Here is an 18,180-nt window from a genome sequence, read left to right as displayed (position 1 = left end):
ATTAAGGGACAGCTATACTTCTTTTTGTTTTTGCTTTGCCATCAACTTCTTTTTGGAATAGCACTCTGAGAAATTAGATGAGTTAATCTACAGTGGCCTATTACATTGCTATGTTTGGAAAACTTCACCTGCAATAAAATAATGTTCATAAATGTTTTATAATCAGGTTTAACCTTCTGGCATCACAGATTAAGAATCTCATCCTACGAGGTGCTGAATGCCCATCAAAAGTGCTTAGGATCTCATAAGAGGTCTCACCCCCTTGTAGGATCTGGCTCTTAGGCCTGGTCCACACTAACCCCCCACTTCGAACTAAGATACGCAACTTCAGCTACGTGAATAACATAGCTGAAGTCGAAGTACCTTAGTTCGAACTTACTGCAGGTCCAGACGCGGCAGGCAGGCTCCCCCGTCGATGCCGCGTACTCCTCTTGCCGAGCAGGAGTACCAGTGTCGACGGCGAGCACTTCTGGGATCGATCCCAGAAGATCGATTGCTTACCGCCGGACCCGGAGGTAAGTATAGACCTACCCTTAGTGTCTTCTCAGTACAATATCCACCTCCACCACTAGAGTCAGAAAGACCAAGAACAGTGGAAAAACTAGCAAAATATATATTTCACTGTTCAGCATGAATAGCAAGAACTTCGCCTGTGACTCTTCACACAGCTGAATAAAATGGGTGCCGGTTTTTTTCTGACTGTGTATTTTTATCAGTAATCTCTTTCCGAAGGATAGCCTTTTGTGTATATATAACTCTAACATAAATGGAAAATTAGCTTGTTTGTTTATTCAAGTTCCAGCAATCCCAATGTAACATATTTTATTCCTTTGCAAAAATACCTGATTTCAAAGTTCTCAGTGAAAAAGCAAGGATATAGGAAAAGGAAATTTAATCTGTGAACAGAATTTCATTTTATTAAATTTATTATCAAGAAGTTTTGGTTGTAGTAATGTATGCATCTGATATAATTTAAAAGTAGCTGCTTCCAGAGAAAGCCATGCTTTTAATTAACTAAGACATTGCTAAATCTCTTCTAATCTAAGAAGAAAATTCCATAACAGGTAAGTTTCACTTTTTGCTTTTTGAGTTATCTTTTACTATTTGTTCTTCTAGGGCAGTGGTTCTCAACCTTTCCAGACTACTGTACCCCTTTCAGGAGTCTGATTTGTCTTGTGTACCCCCAAGTTTCACCTCACTTAAAAACTACTTGCTTACAAAATCAGACCTAAAAATACAGACGTGTCACAGCACACGATTACTGAAACATTGCTTACTTTCTCATTTTTACCATAAAATTATAAAATAAATCAATTGTAATATAAATATTGTACTTACATTTCAGTGTATTGTATATAGAGCAGTATAAACAAGTCATTGTCTGTATGAAATTTTAGTTTGAAGTGACTTCGCTAGTGCTTTTTATGTAGCCTGTTGTAAAACTAGGCAAATACCTAGCTGACTTGATGTACTCCCTGGAAGGCCTTTGGGTACCCCCAGGGATGTACATGTACCCCTGGTTGAGAACCACTGTTCTGGGGCAGCCTGGCACACTGACCTGCTTCGTCCCCCATTAGATGGAGACAATCTAAAACAGGCTTTTTAGGGTGATGTCACTTCCTTTTATAGAAGGAGCTTAGCAGTTCACAACTGTTTGTCTCCAGTAGTTAGACAAGCTCTCTTAATGGCTATGCAGAAAAAGAATGAAGATCGGAAGGAAAGATGATGCCTGGGAGGGGCAAGAAGGGTCACTTCCCCCTCCCCAGATGCTTGGGGTGGGGCACATTCAGCAGGGAACCTCAGCAGCGAAGGGAGCAAAATGTGGGTCCACCGGGCGGCCCCGTGCCGGCAGCTCCTCCGATGCAGCTGTACCACTCTCAGCCCCGCCCCCAGCTCTTCCACACAGCTGTGTCTCTGGGGTTTGTACAGCCCCGCCGGAGAACAGGGCTGGGGGGGTGGGGCGGGGTTGGGGGCTGTACTGGCACAGCCATGTGCTGGAGGAGCTGCCGGTGTGGGGTTGCCTGGCAGCCCCACATTCTGCTCCTTTCACCACTGTGGTGGTGCTCTCCCCCTCCCCCCAGTAACATGGGATGGGGAGGGGATGGAGAGAGCGTGGGCCCCCCGGGTTGGGGGTGGGGTAGGGAGGTCACATGCCCCCCTTAAGCTGGTTGCCCCCCTTTGTGTCCCTCCCATGAGTCACCCAACCAGACTTCAGAAACTGCTTCAGAAGAATCTACAGTTTGGCCAAGAAGACCCAGTGAGCCAAATGTGTTGAGTCTAGATATAGATACCTGTGTCAGGTTGCATTTCGGAGAAGGCATCCTGTGCCAAGGTCCAAAGGATCATAAATATACATTTCCCCTTGGACTTAAAGCATGTCCTTAGTGAAATGACAGAATGGAGAGAGAGTGGGTGCATCAGGTAATCTCCGCCATGATCGCCTCATAAAGCCTCCATGTCCTTGGCATGCTTCAGATTGTGTAGGACATGTTCAGCTTGGTGTAGAGAGTGCCAAGTAATTTTCTCCTGAAAGGCGCATGGTGTTATGGTAGCTTTTCCGTATATCAAGGCAACTCAGCGATGCCCCCATTTTAGTATGACACTGCCACTCTGACTATGGATGAGTGAAAATCACTAGAGAACAATGTGATGTGTTTCTCCTTGCATTCCTTTCACTGAAGCTAAAGTGCTGCCTCCACATTGCAGTGCATTATGGTAGAAATATACCATCTACCTCATTTCCAGGTTGGTTTCCAGATTATATATCATGTTGACTTTACCTGCAAAAGTGTTTTTTCTATTCTAGTGGCCTAATTAATTAATAATCAAAACAGGCCTGCTAGCTAATACATCCACAAACTTTGTTTCGGTTTACCTTTTTGTTTTGTTTTGTTTTGTTCTTACTGCTTTAAAAGGGACAGGCAGAGTGGGCAGTGAGAGAGAGCTGGCAGGCACTTTGCGGATTTGCTCCACATAAGTGTTGGTGCATTTTAGTACTGTCCCCCAGCACTGCAGCAACTCTAGAAATTTGGTTCTGGGCTTCTGCTGAACAGACGCTGCCCAGTTGTGTTGAATCCCTTGGAGGTTCTGTGTTCCAGGCAAATGTCCACAAGGGACTATAGTAAAATCATCAAATGTATTTGATTTCTGAACAAAGCCAGTTGTGAACAGGACTCTAGAAGGAAAAGACAAGCCTAGTAACCCCCTTCACTAATAAATAGAGCCACAAAGCAAAGGATGAGTGGACTACTACAGAAAATAAAAGATAATAAATGGGAAGAGGAAGGAATTATCCCACTCCCTAGTTTATGAATTTTAAATTGTTTCGAGATAAAGTTTCATGTTAAAACATAAAGCAAGTTCTGGATGCGAGAGTTTTTTATTGACCTCTAACATAATTTTACCCTCAGTGTTTATTTTTTGTTGCAGGCCTGATGGTACTGAATCCCATCCACTTACCTTCAACTCCCATTGAAGTTAATGTATTCAGTTCTCTTACGGGATTATTCTATTAGTTTCAAATACAAAAGCAGAAGGGGTCTGTATGTCCTCTGCCTAGAACACAAATTCTGGTTGAAGTCAGGCTGCTGCAGTGTTGTTCAGTAAGCTGAGAGGAATACATCTCCAGCCCTTTGGGTACCACACATTCTATTAGATCACACTCACTGTCCATGTGCTGCTGAGTCAATTGATGTGTAAGGGAAGAGCCCTTAGCAGCTTACTGGAAACATGGAATTTTAAATGCCTCAAGAAGCGGTCATCTGCCAGCATCCTGGAACTCATTCTTGAAAAGTGTTCGCAGTCTCCTGGAGAGATTTTTGTTGTATGGAAGGTCAGCTGGGGACTAGGATATTTATATGCTGGAGTCTTTTATAAACACCATGAACTATATACAGGAACATAATCCATTGCTTTGGTTATAAATTGTTTTATGATTAAAAGGAAACAACATTTAATTTGAAACCATCTTTTTTCTTTGTATCTTTTTTGTTCTTTCTACACAGTTATCAGCTTTCCGAAAAAGCACAGCTGCTTTTACTGCTGGTATATTGATTTAGTCAGATTTCTCTTCTCTGAAATGATTGAGAGGTTTAGGGTCATGCAGTTCAGACATCTGTAAAATAAATTTGGTATCTTGAATTCGGCTATGTTTTTAAATAAGTAGATAGATTAAAAATAGTATTAAATCTTTCCCGAAACCTTATCTGTTGTTTTAAAATGCAACAAGGATATCATTCTTTCTGATATAATTGAACAGTTACCAAGAGAGCAAAGGGGGAATCTGTGACTCTCTTTCCTACAAGGAATTGTGATTCTCCCCTTCTTCCCCCCCGCGCCATTTTAGTTAAATGGGCTAAAGATTTCTATCATCTTGTCGCTTTTTATCTCAAGTAACAGATAAAGTATATTGACTTGCTGTGCTTTGAAAAGAATACAGATATAGCAGAACACCCATAAAACTACCCCTTTCTTCCTGAAGTAAACATATCTGCTTTACAGATGGGAAAAAGTATTTAAATGAGGATTCAAAGATATAGCTCCTGGTTATTTTGGCAGTGTTACCCTTCCTAACTTGTTTTACTGAACTCCTGCAGTCACTGATATTTACATATTCCACTTAGTGCTGCTTCTCTTACTCTTTGTTTCTTACTTAAATATCCTTTCATTTATGCGCTATCCACAGTATCTTATCTACATAGGTTTTAGGGTTTATTGATGCACAGCTTACTGCATTGATAAGACTTCAGACAGAGAAGAATAGCGTAAAAGAAAAGGGAGGGGTGAAGGAGGGAAGGCCAGCTATGCAAAGACTCATCATGCGATAACATAGCTATGGAAGCGCGTAACATAGCTATGGAAGCATACGTGCCCTGATATGTTTGAAAAGCCTAGTAGACAAAGTCTGGAGATTTCCTGGGGGATAGAATCATTTGCATTGGGAAGGGATCTCTAGTGTGTCATCTACTCCCTGAGATCTGGCAGGATCAATTTTATGATGCTTAAATACTCTCTGATAGATAGGTACCAAGTGTAGCTTGTTCCCTGGCCTAATGGTTCTTCTGGCTATAAAGTTTCCCTTCAGTAGTTAACCTAAATTTCCCCTGCTGCTGCTAAAGCCCATTACTACTTGTTCAGTCATCACTGATTAATGAGAATAATTGGTCTCTGTCCTTTCTAATATCTCTTTGTATGTATTTGTAAGACAGTTATGTCTCCCTTCAGCCTCCTTTCCTCTAGACTAATCATTTCCAATTCTTTTAATCGTTTTCCTCATAGGTCTGATTTTTTTAAAACCTCCTATTTTTGTTGCACCACCTTTAAACTCCTCCTAATCTATCTGTCTTTTAAACTGTGACTTAGCCAGAGCTTAGTTAATCTTAAATATTTGCAAGAGAAGGTATAAGAAGCCATGTTGCTCATGGCTAGCAAACAAGTATCTCTCTTCAGGACAAGCACATCCTCATTGGTGTGTCCCGAACAACCCAATCACTCTACCATGCAGCACTGTGTGAAATTTACCTCTGACCAGCACACAGTTAAAAAGCACTAAGGGCCAGTATGGGAGGGGAGGATATATGTAGATATTAAACAAATATCTGCAGCCCTACAATGTCCGATGAAAACAGAGATTGACTGTTCTTTATTTAACTGTTGCTATTATTCAGATATAAATTGGCCTCACCCCAAGCCCCGGAAGTGAGCACACCCAACTGCAAAGTTTGAGGAAGTTTGGATTCAGATCCAGACGTTGTGGATCATGCCCATCTCTAAATATAAACTTGCAGAGAATATCTCCTTTAAGTCGCCCTCTAGGAAAGGTGGGGATGGTGCCTTTTTTCTCATTTTCCCTGTAGGCCAATTTACAAGGAATATCATTGACTATGACCCTGTTTCCAGGGTTACACTTCAGATTACCTTGATTTGGTGCAAATTACTGTGAAGCAACTAGGAAACACTGCAATTTCCATTAAATACAGTAACTCCTCACTTGAAGTCGTCCCGGTTAACATTGTTTCATTATTAGGTTGCTGATCCATTAGAGAACATACTCGTTTAAAGTCGCACAGTGTTCTATTACAAGATTGTTTGGCTCGCTCCGCTCTGCCCACCCAGTGTTTCAGCCGGGGAGCGGGCAAGCCTCCAACCCCGCTCCCCAGCAGGAATGCTGGGCGGGCAGAATGGGGCAAGCCTCCGCGTCCTGACCCCGCTCCCTGGCTGGAATGCCGGGCGGGCGGAGTGGGGCAAGCCCCCATGCCCCAATCCTGCTTCCCCCCTGCCTCAACCAAGCTTCACAATCATCATTGGTGAGTACAGTATTAAATTGTTTGTTTAAAATTATTTAAAACTTATACTGTATATGTATATAATGTCTTTTGTCTGGTGAAAATTTTTTCCCTGGAACCTAACCTCCCCTATTTACATTAATTCTTATGGGGAAGTTGGATTCGCTTAACATCATTTCGCTTAAAGTAGCATTTTTCAGGAACATAGCTACAACATTAAGTGAGGAGTTACTATACCAGATCAGGGTTCACCTAGTGACATGAAGCTTACATCTGACAGGTTGAAGGGTCTCTAGAAAGCATAGCAGCTAGGTGTTTTGTTTTGGGTGCCAATCACCTAGGTGTTGCTATCTGTGCAGGATTGTTTGACTCTGTCCCCCATTCCCTGATGCTCTGATCAAAGGAGCACAGTTACGTCTTGGCTTTACTCTGTGGTGCATTACAGCCTTCTGTGCCCAGCCATATGCAGAGCTTGAAGACTGGAAGCCCTGGCTCTCAGTGAATGGGGCAGTAATAAAGTCTGACAGTTCTAGGAAGTAACAACTGTGTTTTGGATTGTTTTGATTTGTTAAACGACAAAGTGGATTAACATGTTGATTGAAGGGTTGGTGTCCTGGAGATGAAATCTATTATACAGTTTATTATTGAGCTGCAGGGGAAGAACTGAAATTTTTGGCAGTATTCCAGGCTGTCACCGGAGGGACACATCTACCATGACAGAGATTGGGCATGATTTTTTACTTGAAGGCCATTTGTTATTTAAACTTTACCCTTTTACCCCCATGGTTTTGGCTACCAGTTAGTTTGAACCTGTTCTACAAGTAATACAGTACAAAGATATTGTACAATACAAGCATGCATTATCTTTACTGACCAGTAAATGTTTAGCTTCTGACAAGTGGTGGATCAGTTAGTTAATAATATTTGTTAAGGATTTTGGCATATGTCAGACTCTGTTACTTTTTAATAACCCAGTCTTTTTTTTAATTAAAGGTAAATATTGACCAGATATTTTGTATTTCTCACTTTGACTAAGCAAAAGAGATTCAAACTCTGTATCTTGATGTTTGGGAGAAGGTGTCAGAACATAGAAATCATTTCATGATTTCATATATATAATGGGGACATTTTCAAAACACCTAAAAGATTATTCCTGAGGGAATTAAGTGCCAAAAAATTAAAAATTCTGTCGTCCCCCCCCAATTCTGTGCAAAATATTTTAAAATTCTGCAAATTGTATTTGTCAATAAATAAATGTGGAGACTCCAGCATGGCGGTGGGGAGCGGAGGCCACTGGCTGCACAGAGGTGGGAGATCACCCTGTAGCACGCCACCCTCTTGGGACACGGACTTGGTGGTGAGGCTGTACCCGACCCTGACACAATGCAAGGGCCTGCCTGCCCCAGAAACACCCTGCGGCCCTGCCCCTCCATGCCAGGCACATCAGGTGTGGGCAGGTAGGCTCAGCCAGCCAGGATCCAAGTCTGAAAGGGTGGGGTGACAGGATTCTGTGTGGGACAATCTGGATGCGGGCAGCTCAGTGGGTGGTCCAGGTGTAGGGGGGATCTCCATGCACAGGGGCTTGTTGGGGGTTCTGGGTTTGGGGAAGTGGGACTCCATAGGGGGGTCCAGGTGAAGATGGTTGGGGCTTAGTGTGGTGGGAGTTCAAGTGCTGGGGGGCTCGTTGGGGCAGTCCAGGTGCATGGGGGTGGGGTTTGTTGGGGTGGGGATTCAAGTGCTGGGGGGCTCAGCGTGGGTTGGTCTGGGTGCAGGGGTGGGGATCTGGATGCGGGAGGGGGTGGGGTTTCGTGGGGGGATCTGGGTGCAGGGGTGGGGATCTGGATGCGGGGTGGGCTTGGTGGGGGGGTCTGGGTACAGGGGGGGATCTGGATGCGGGGGGGGGTAGGGCTTGGTGGGGGGGTTGGGTGGAGGGGGCTCCAAATGCAGGGGTGCGGCTCGCAGGTGGGGGCTCGGGTGTGGGACACTCAGTGGGAGGTTCTGGTGTGGGGGGGTTGGGCGGATGGGGGAGCATCTCATACAGTGACCCCTCCCCTCCCCTCCCCTCATGGCTGAGGCGCCATGGTGTCAGGAAGCAGAGGGAGGTGTGGAGCTTCCTGCAGCTGGGGGAAGTTTCTAGGGGTGGGTCTGACCCAGCCCTAGTCCTGGGTCTGGCTGCTCCTTGCAAGGAAAGAGCAACTCTGGTCCTCCCCAGCCCAGCCAGAACTAGCAGCCGAGCCGTACTTCCTATCTTTCCTACGTGGTGGGATAGTTTGCTCTTGTGCCCTTAATAACGTTTCTTTGAAAAATTGCCAACTTTCTTGAAGTGCTTTTCCCTTTAAATTTGCTTCACGTGGGATCTCGCCTACCAACTTGCTGAGTTTGCTAAAATCCATTGTCTTTATTGTGCTGTTTTCCCTCCTACTATTCCTTAGAATCATGAATTCTATCATTTCATGATCACTTTCATCTAAGCTGCCTTCCACTTTCAAATTCTCAACCCAGTTCCTCCCTGTTCGTCAAAATCAAATCTAGAACACCTCTCCTGTAGTAGCTTTCTCCACCTTCTGAAATAAAAATTGCTCCAATACATTTCAAGAACTTGTTGGATAATCTGTGCCCTGCTGAGTTATTTTCCCACCAGATGTCTGGGTAGCTGAAGTCCCCCATCATCACCAAGTCCTGTGCTTTGTATGATTTTGTTAGTTGTTTAAAAAAAGCCTCATCTACCTCTTCTTCCTGGTTAGATGGTCTGTAGTAGACCCTTACCATGACTTCACCCTTGTTTTTTACTGCTTTTATCCTTACCCAAGGACTTTCAACAAGTCTGTCTCCTCTATTTCCCTCTCAACTTCAGTCCAAGTATTCATTTTTAATATATAAAGCAACACCTCCTCCCTTTTTTTCCCTGACGGTCCTTCCTGAGCAAGATGTACCCTTCTATACCATTTGTTTATTTTATTATTTTCCTAAGTGAAGTACTTTGCATGTGTCTTTATTGAATTTCATCTTGTTGAATTCAGACCAATTCTTCAGTGTGTCGAGTACTTTTTGGAATTCTAATCCTGTCGTCCAAAGTGCTTGCAACCCCTTCCAGCTTGGTGTCATCTGCAAATCTTATAAGCATAGTTTCCACTCCGTAATCCAAGTCATTGACATTATTGAATAGTACCAGACCCAGGACTAACCCTCGCGGGACCTCACTAGATATGCCTTCCCAGTTTAATAGCAGACCATTGATAATTACTCTTTGAGTATGGTCTTTCAGACATTTGTACACTTTTTATACGTGTACAAGAAACTTTGGCGATTACCACAAAAAATGTGGATCAAAGATTATATTAGAACATTGCCTCAGTGCATGACATCGTGTGCTCTTCTGTTTTTCTAGGGTCTGTTTTTTGAAAGATGCTAAGATTCCAGGTGATCAGCACCTTCTGGAATTGGGCTCTTCATCCTCTATGAATTGGTGACTTTTGTAATGTGCCTTTGTGGAAATATGTATGATATCACAAACATACGTATTTCAAAGAAGCACAAGCACAGGTTCCCAGCAAATTAACTATTGGAATTTGTAAAACTGAGTACAGTTAGTAACTAGTTCATTATTGCTATGTATGCTTGATACTGTATTTTACAAGTTAATGGTGATAGCACCAACATCTTGGAGTAATGTTAGTTTTCTGTTGGCTGTAAATCTGGGAACAAAATAATTAGACTACAGAAGAGGAGGAAACCTCAAATAAAAAGGGATTTACATTTATTGCATTTTGCAGGGTTGTTTTCAGAAATATTACACATGTCTTAAGACTTTGTTTCTTATCAATTTTATAGAGCTCAGGCTTCTTAACAGCACTGCTTTAAAATGACTTGTTCTTGGACACAACGTTAGTATCAGCGCTTTCCATGAAAACAAGCATGTTACAAAAGGGTCAGGTTTCACGAGACCGCAATAGACTTGTAAAAACTGATTTTACTGGCACAAGGAAGTCAAGCATTAGGAAGAAATCAGAGATTTGCATAAAGAAGTAAGATGTAGAAGGAGTGGGTATTGAGCTATGCTTAAGAACAGTTTATGAACTGGGATTGATTGGAAGTAAAAAAAAAAAAAAAAAAAAAAAATTAAAGCCAACCTTGTAACATTAATAAATAGGAAGCTTTTTGTGAAAAATATTGTGCAACTTTTTGTATAATCATGATATCTAGAATCCCTAAGACCTCATTCACAGGGAGATAGCCTTGTTTTAAAAGACACTCAAAGGAAAAAAAATCTACTTAAAATGTTTGTCTTTGTAATTGACATATCCTCAGATTGTTTAAATAAAAATAATTGGTAAATCTGTTAGTAATCCATCAATTATGCAATTTTATTTTTTGCATGTCACTGCTCTTCCTTATTCTCAGTTTCACTTGTGTCCCTTGTGCGTGCCACTTTTAAGTTCTCTTGCACCAGATGCAATGTATGTGTTGCATGGAAATATATTATTGTCACTGGCATTTTAAAATGTTATGAAAATATTTCTCTTTAAAACTAGGAGCAAGTGGATTGTACAACTTCTAACAAAACCTAAATATTGATTGCCTGACAATGTCCTCTTAAATAACATCACAAACAACCATCAGGAAATTGTGGGCATAATCCTGCAGTTCCCATGCAGACCAAACATCCTTTGAAGTCAATGGGAGTTCTATCAGCAAAGAGACTGTGGGATTGGTCTATTGTTTCAACACGCAATTCTCACCCCATCAGTTGCATGAATTAACTCTTAAATAAACATGGATTTAGCTTACATTTTTCTTGTGTTTTGTTGATTTGTGTCATAGCCATAATGTTGTTTAATCTATAACTTTGTTCTGTTGCTAGGGCGAATTCTTTGAAACCAAGCAAATTAATGTAGTTGTTTGTTACAACATAGTGCCTTCAGTACATAGACCAGTGATACTATGAATGCAAATTAAAATAAGACCTATCTTTTCCATTTGAAAATCTTCAGTTAAGAGTGTTTCTTAGAGTGTCAGCGGAATGTTCTACTCAAGTTACCCACATATTGTGCACACTGCCACTATTGAAGTGGGAAAGAGGAATGAAAGAGGAGAGGCAAGTTTGAATGCCTTTTTCATATCTGCTCTGTGATAGAATTGCACCACTTGAGCATCAGTACGGATTCAAAGCAAGGAAGATCCAGAAAGTGCTGATTTACTGAGGTGGACAAATCTGTATGTTTACACATAGTATTATACCCGACTAGAGCTCAAGTCTTTTATTTTCTATGAATATGAACTTCTAGGAAATATGGATTTCCTAGAGAGAGGAGTTAATTGTGACTGTAGGCTTTGGTTATGAATCTTGGTAAATAATGAAGAGGATAGGTCACTGATTCAGAGCAATCTGGATTGCTTGTTAAACTGGGCATAAATGAACAATATGCATTTTAATATGGCTAAATGTAAACGAATACATCTAGTAGGGTGACCAGATGTTCTGATTTTATAGGGACAGTCCCGATATTTGGGGCTTTTTTTAATATGAGCTCCTATTACCCCCCACCCCCGTCACGATTTTTCACACTTGCTATCTGGTCACCCTAAGATCTAGGAACAATGAATGTAGTCCATGTTTACATGAGGGGCAGCTCTATCCTGGGAAGCAGTGACTCTGACAAAGATTTGGGGGTTATGGTGGATAATCAGCAAAACATGATCTCCCAAGCATGTGGCCAAAAGGGCTAATACAATCCTGGCATGCAGAAACGGGAATCTTAAGTAGGAGTAGAGAGTTATTTTACCATTATGTTTAGCACTGGTGCGACCACTGATGGAATACTGTGTCCAGTTCTGGTGTCCACAATTCAAGGATGTTGATAAATAGGAGAGTGCTCATAGAAGAGCCACAAGAATGATAAAAGGATTAGAAAACATTCCTTATAGTGATAAATTCAAGGAGCTGAATCTATTTAGCTTACCAAAGAGAAGGTTAAGGGGTGATTTGATTACAGTTTATAAGTATCCACACATTCTAGTATGGTTTATTTTATCTACATTTAATAATAGGCTCCTCAATCTAGCAGAGAAAGGAATCCAATAGAAGTTGGAGCTAGACAAATTCTGACTGGAAATAAGGTGTAAAATTTTAATAATGAGGGTAATTAACCTTGGGAACAATTTAGCAAGGGCTGTGGTGAATTCTCCATCACTGGCCACCTTAAAATCAAGATTGGATGTTTTTCTAAAAGATCTGTTCTAGGAATTATTTTGGGGAAGTTTGATGGCCCGTGTTATACGAGAGGACAGACTAGATGATCGCAGTGGTCCCGTCTGGCCTTTGAATCTATGACTCTTTCATTGTTACCATTGTTGTCAGTAGATGATACTAAGATGATGGTTTAGACATAGTCTTTGAGTGTTTTCATTTGCAGTTTTTCTTTCTCATTTTCTTTCTCTTTCTGATTTTAAAAGACTTGTGACTGAATATAACTTTTGTGAGCCATGCAGTGTATTACACAAAGAATGAGTGAAACAACTAAAAACAGCAGGGAATAATATACTTGTGGCAACCTAGTTACTGCTGCTCAGGGAGGTGGTGTACTTACAGCAATGGAAAAACCCTTTCAGTTGGTATAGACTGCATCAACATTATGGGTTTATGCTAGCATAACTACAGTGCCATAGCTATGCCATTATAGTCCCATAGGTCTGGTGTACACTTAAAAGTTAAGTCAACATAAGCTACAGCATTCAGGGACATGAAATTCACACCTTTTGTGGCTTATGCTGACCAACCTCCCCAATGTAGACGCAGTAAGGTTGACGGAAGAATGCTGCCGCTGACTTGGCTACCCGACACTAGAGGAATGTAAACATGGCCCAATGCATGATTTTTAGCTTATATTTATGCCTGATTCTCTGTTATCCTGCTCCTTGTGTAGTCATTTACACCCATGGTAAGTGAATGTAAAATGCTCCCATTTTGATTTGTCTCACTTTGCACGGGTGTAAAAGACTACACAAGGAGCAGGATAACAGAGAATCAAGATCTTAGGGCTTGTTTAGATACAAAAGTTAAAATGCTTAACTATACAGAGTGGTACAACCCACCTAGTGTGGATGTAATTATATAGGTATAGCTTATTTCCATACAGGAAGAGGAATAAGCTATGCTGGTTATAAGGCATCTTTATACTGGCATAATTCCACCCACACGAGGGGTTGAAGCAGCATAACTATATCAGTAAAAATAAAATCTCACCCCTGACCAAAGTAGTTACACTTCCACAAAACTGTGACCATGTCTACACTATGGGGACTATAGCAGCGTAGTTACAGTGCCATAACTCTGCTGGTATAACCCCACAGTGTAGACGCAGCCTATAAAAATGGAAGAGGTTTTTCCATTGCTGTAACACCACCTCCCTAAGGTCCATGGAAGCATTCTTCCCTCAAGAGCTGCCTGTTATGTTAATTGTGCCATGAATATCAGTAAGTAGAACATACAGTATTGTTGTAGCCATGTTGGTTCCAGGATATTAGAGAGTCTAGGTGAGTGATGTAATATCTTTTATTGGACTAACCTCTTTGGTGAGAGAGACAAGCTTTTGAGCTTACATGGGGCTCTTCTTCAGGTCTAGAACAATTGATTAGAGGCTTTGTTCTCCTTCCCCTCCCCCCCACCTCCCGTCCTTTGTTTCCTGAGCAAGGGAATCAAACAGTTAAATCGAAGGTGTTTACTGATCTGCTATGTGAAGTGTTTCATTTTTGTTATAATTTCCTTAAACCATAAACAGATGAAACTTTGTACGGGGAGGTCCTGGGTGTCAGTGGCTACACCACAGATAATGTATCCCAGACAGTTGTTTTCCCATCAGAGACAAATTTTTACAATTCTACAGGAGTCTTTTCTGGAACTGAGGAAGGATAGTAATTACTGTTGTTATAAAGTCAGGACCAAAACTTAACTGGCAGGGGCCAAGTTTAGTTGTGCAAAGCTTCCATTGTAATGAATGGGAGTTTACCCCGAGTCGGGATAGTAGGATCAGGCTCCAGATTGGAGTTCTTTTGTACACATACAGTTGTACCAGAGATCTGTTTTTTAGTTAAATAGGAGCCCATTTTTGTATAGATATACTTAATTTGGTTTAAGAGTGGTTTATTTTGATTTAGTTTAATACTTTTTTTTTTTTTTTAAACAGGGTTAGCTAAACCAAAATAAGCCACTCTTAGATCATATTATGTGGGTCCAGAGGCAAACTTGCACTGGTTGAACTAAGTTTGTCTAAAAGCACACCTTCAGTTAAAACAATACAAGTTTGGTGTAGACAAAGCCTAAAAGATGCTTGCTTTTTTAAATGTAGGGAAGTGGACCATTCTGGGTAACTTTTATGCAAATTAATCTGCAAATACCTTTCTTGTGTAATCTGATGTTTAACCTCACTGGATTCTAGTATGGTTTATTTGTTTCTAACTTACTTTTTTTCAGCATTTTAATTCATTCTTTTTTTTTTTTTTTAGCCATTTCTGCATTTGAAGTCCAACCACTTTCAATTGAGGTCCAAGAAGGTGGAGTGGCTCGGTTTGCTTGTAAAATAACAGCAAACCCTCCTGCCGTAATCACATGGGAAGTGAATCGAACAACCTTACCTCTAGCCTTGGACAGGTATGTAGATTTTTTTACATTTTGTAATGATATTTACTCTGTGCTCATTTTGAGTCTGTCATTCTTAAAACCATAGTATGAATGGAGAATCTTAACCTTTCAATGCCGTTATTGATAACGAAGCACTAACTGCACTATACCGCAGATGTTAACATCTCAGAATCATTAACAATGAGAATAATATTATATGTCTGGCATCGAAATTGGGACTGCAGTCCAGAATAATTCACTTTCAGAATAATAAATAAATCCTGGCAGCACTTATTCATGTGAGTAACTTTTATATAAGAAAGTAGTCCCACTGAAGTCAATGAGACTACTTCTTTCCATAAAGTTACTCACATGAATAAGTATCACAGAACTGAGGCCTTATTTAATAATTTTCTCACTCAGAAGACATCAACAAAGGAATAGAATCCCACCTATGTTTATTTTTAAGGATTTTTTTTTTTTTAAGTTTCAAGATACTCACTGGACTGTTAATTAATCAAACAAAGTATTAGGAGATGACGAGAAGTGGAATCATCAGGAAATTGCTGCCTTGTGCTACTGGCTGTAGAATGAAAGAGTTGAGCAATCACTGGCCTAGAGCCATGACTAAAGTAAAAGGGCGATGTGTAGTCATGGGATGCTGTGCAGGGGGGTTTGGCTGCTGGAGCAATTTGAATTGGAGGAATTTTTCACTAGTGGTATGTATGAGGTTTGCTGTGAGAAAGCTAGCACTGGGCATACTTTTCCCTATAGGTGTGATAAAGGATTATGGTATCTGGATAAATTGGGTTGGAACACTTAATACTATGAAATTCCTTCTCAGTAGAGCTTTTCCTTTGACCTGATCATGACTTAACTCACAGCATGCCCCCTGATACATTTTTCTTTGTCCCCCTACTCTTTGCAGCACGACCCCCCTCCCCCTTGCAAACTTTCTACTTCACCACCTAACTCGTGTTGACTGTGTTCACTCTTCCCTGGTTGCAACAGAGGGAGAAAAAGGAGAAGAGTTGGAAGCATAGATACAATTACAGGCAACATGGACTGTGTTTCTCTACATATCAGATACGCACTTGAACTGGAAATCACTGAAAACCAGTCAACGTTTTTGCAAATATTTAACTATGAATCCTCAGACTCACCAATCTGAGTGTAATAGGCTGAATAATGAGGGGTTTGGTATCTAAGGGTGCAGAACAATTGTTACAGGTAAATTCCTATGCTTTCATCAGTGGGGGGTGGGGGGTGGGGCATGGAGCGGATTTCCCTGATAGATCCTTGAAGGTAAGGAATACAGAGAGGTGAGTCATGTGTTTAGAATGTTTTTGTGAGGTTCCTGTCAGCCGTTTTCAGATTGATGTGGTGATTGCTCTCAGATAATCAAGTCAGTAAATTGTGGTCTGTGTTCTTTTCCACAATAATAGAATATTCATAAATATAATGTATTTTGTTTTCCTGACAGGATAACTGCTCTACCAACGGGAGTTTTGCAGATCTATAGTGTTGAAAAGAGGGATGCTGGGAATTATCGATGTGTTGCTACAACTGTAGCCAATAGACGGAAAAGTGTTGAGGCAGCACTAAGTGTTATTCCAGGTACACAGAATATATCCCTTCATTTAACATCTTCCCCATATTTGATAGCCTTGTCCTTAATATAATCTACAAAATACAAACATGCATGCAGTATAGTGCTCTAATTGTTCTTGATGCATTTATTTTGAAAATGATGCATTACCTGTGGAAGTAACAGCTCTTTCCCCCCACAAATTCTCCCCCTCGCCTTCCTCTTGTCATTTCCTTAATACTCGTTATTCGCAACATCACAATTAAACAATGTGTTTCTGTTGTAATTTTAACTTTAGGAGTGACCTTTAAGATGCCTCGTTTTTAACATATAGTTACCATGTTTTATTTCTTGATTGATTGGATTTTCGTATGATCCTTTGGAATTGAATTTAATCCTGTGCATTATTTTTGGTTTTAAAAGCCTTAGACTTGAAGCCATTCCAGAAACCAGCCATTATAGCTGGCCCTCAGAACATTACAGCATCTCTTCATCAGACTGTCATCTTGGAGTGTGTTGCTACAGGGAATCCAAAGCCGATCATCTCATGGAGTCGTTTAGGTAGGCGTTAAAATTTCAACAATTAGGTTATTATTTGGGTTTTGTGTATGCCATGGATTAGTGGAAAAGGTTGGGATGAGTGAAATAAGTGAAAAAGATTTTGCACAATCTTTCCACAATGTTGTAAATAAGCCTTCAGGTGTTTTTTGGCACTTAGGATTTACATGCCTCCTGCTGTCAATTCTGCACTGCCCCCGGTATGATATTGACAAGATGGAGCATGGGATGACCTTTGTGGACTTTGTGACTAGAGTAGACTCAGTGGTGGAGTCGGATTTCAGTGGTTATGTACCACAAAACAAACGGTCCTGAAAGTTCTGCCCCTCACCTTTCTCCTAGAAATACACAAATGGGGTTTGGGATTCAAGTCACATTGAGCCTTAATCTGCCCCTAAGTAGAATGAGTGGGAAGAAGGGGATGTGGGGGGGGGGGGAGGGAGGGAGGGAGAATTTTGCTGTAACTAATATTGACAAGTAAGTTTCACTCTTCTACAAGAATATGTTTTATTTCTTCGCTCCACACACATGCCTAATGGCCTTTACCAGTAAATAGGAAATATAGGGCTGTGTTGATAGAAGACCTGGTTTACAAATTATCAAAAGTGGTGCTTCTGTATTTCACATCTTCTAAGGGTGAGACAAATAAATAGAGATGTGTCTGAATGAGCCTGGAGATATATAGAAAAATGAATATGGAAAAAGGAAACAACGGTTAATTTAATAGGATTTCTGCATAGTGTCTGCTGGGAGGTTTATAGAAAATATGTGATCACTCCCAATATAACCTACCAGTAGTTGAATTCTGTCTCTCTGTGAAAAGCAGCGTACATTACCTGGGATGAATTCGGTCCCAGCCCAAGGCAGGAAGTAAAAAATGCCAAAGGACAGGATGTAAAAATGTGCCCTGTAGGTTGCATGGGATACTGGCACTGAATTCAGCTAACAGGCAGAACTTCAAATATATACTAGAATGGATTATACATAATGTCCAGCTAATAGCAAAGTACATGCACAGGCAAACCAAATAACAAATGGAAACCTGTATAAGCTCATCTATCTATTCCCTCTTTTGAGCATTGGCTATTGCTATATTTTGACCATATAGCCTGTAGATTAGATTAAATACTCAC

General features: G+C 40.9%; 1 protein-coding gene across 2 annotated transcripts in view; it reads left to right on the top strand.

Annotated features, from left to right (window-relative positions):
- Positions 1–18,180, top strand: part of PRTG (protogenin) — a 123,558-nt gene that overhangs the window by 38,030 nt on the left and 67,348 nt on the right. For both annotated transcript variants that reach the window (XM_024101849.3, XM_008164102.4), the window contains 3 exons: positions 14,787–14,931; positions 16,385–16,518; positions 16,913–17,050. In XM_024101849.3, coding sequence (XP_023957617.2) covers positions 14,787–14,931; positions 16,385–16,518; positions 16,913–17,050 — 417 coding nt within the window. The remainder of the gene's footprint in view (positions 1–14,786; positions 14,932–16,384; positions 16,519–16,912; positions 17,051–18,180) is intronic.

This window comes from Chrysemys picta, chromosome 10 (assembly GCF_011386835.1).
Source record: "Chrysemys picta bellii isolate R12L10 chromosome 10, ASM1138683v2, whole genome shotgun sequence".
NCBI classification, from domain to species: Eukaryota; Metazoa; Chordata; order Testudines; family Emydidae; genus Chrysemys; species Chrysemys picta.
Note: the sequence above shows the minus strand (reverse complement) of the source record. Positions and strands in the feature narration are given on the sequence as shown.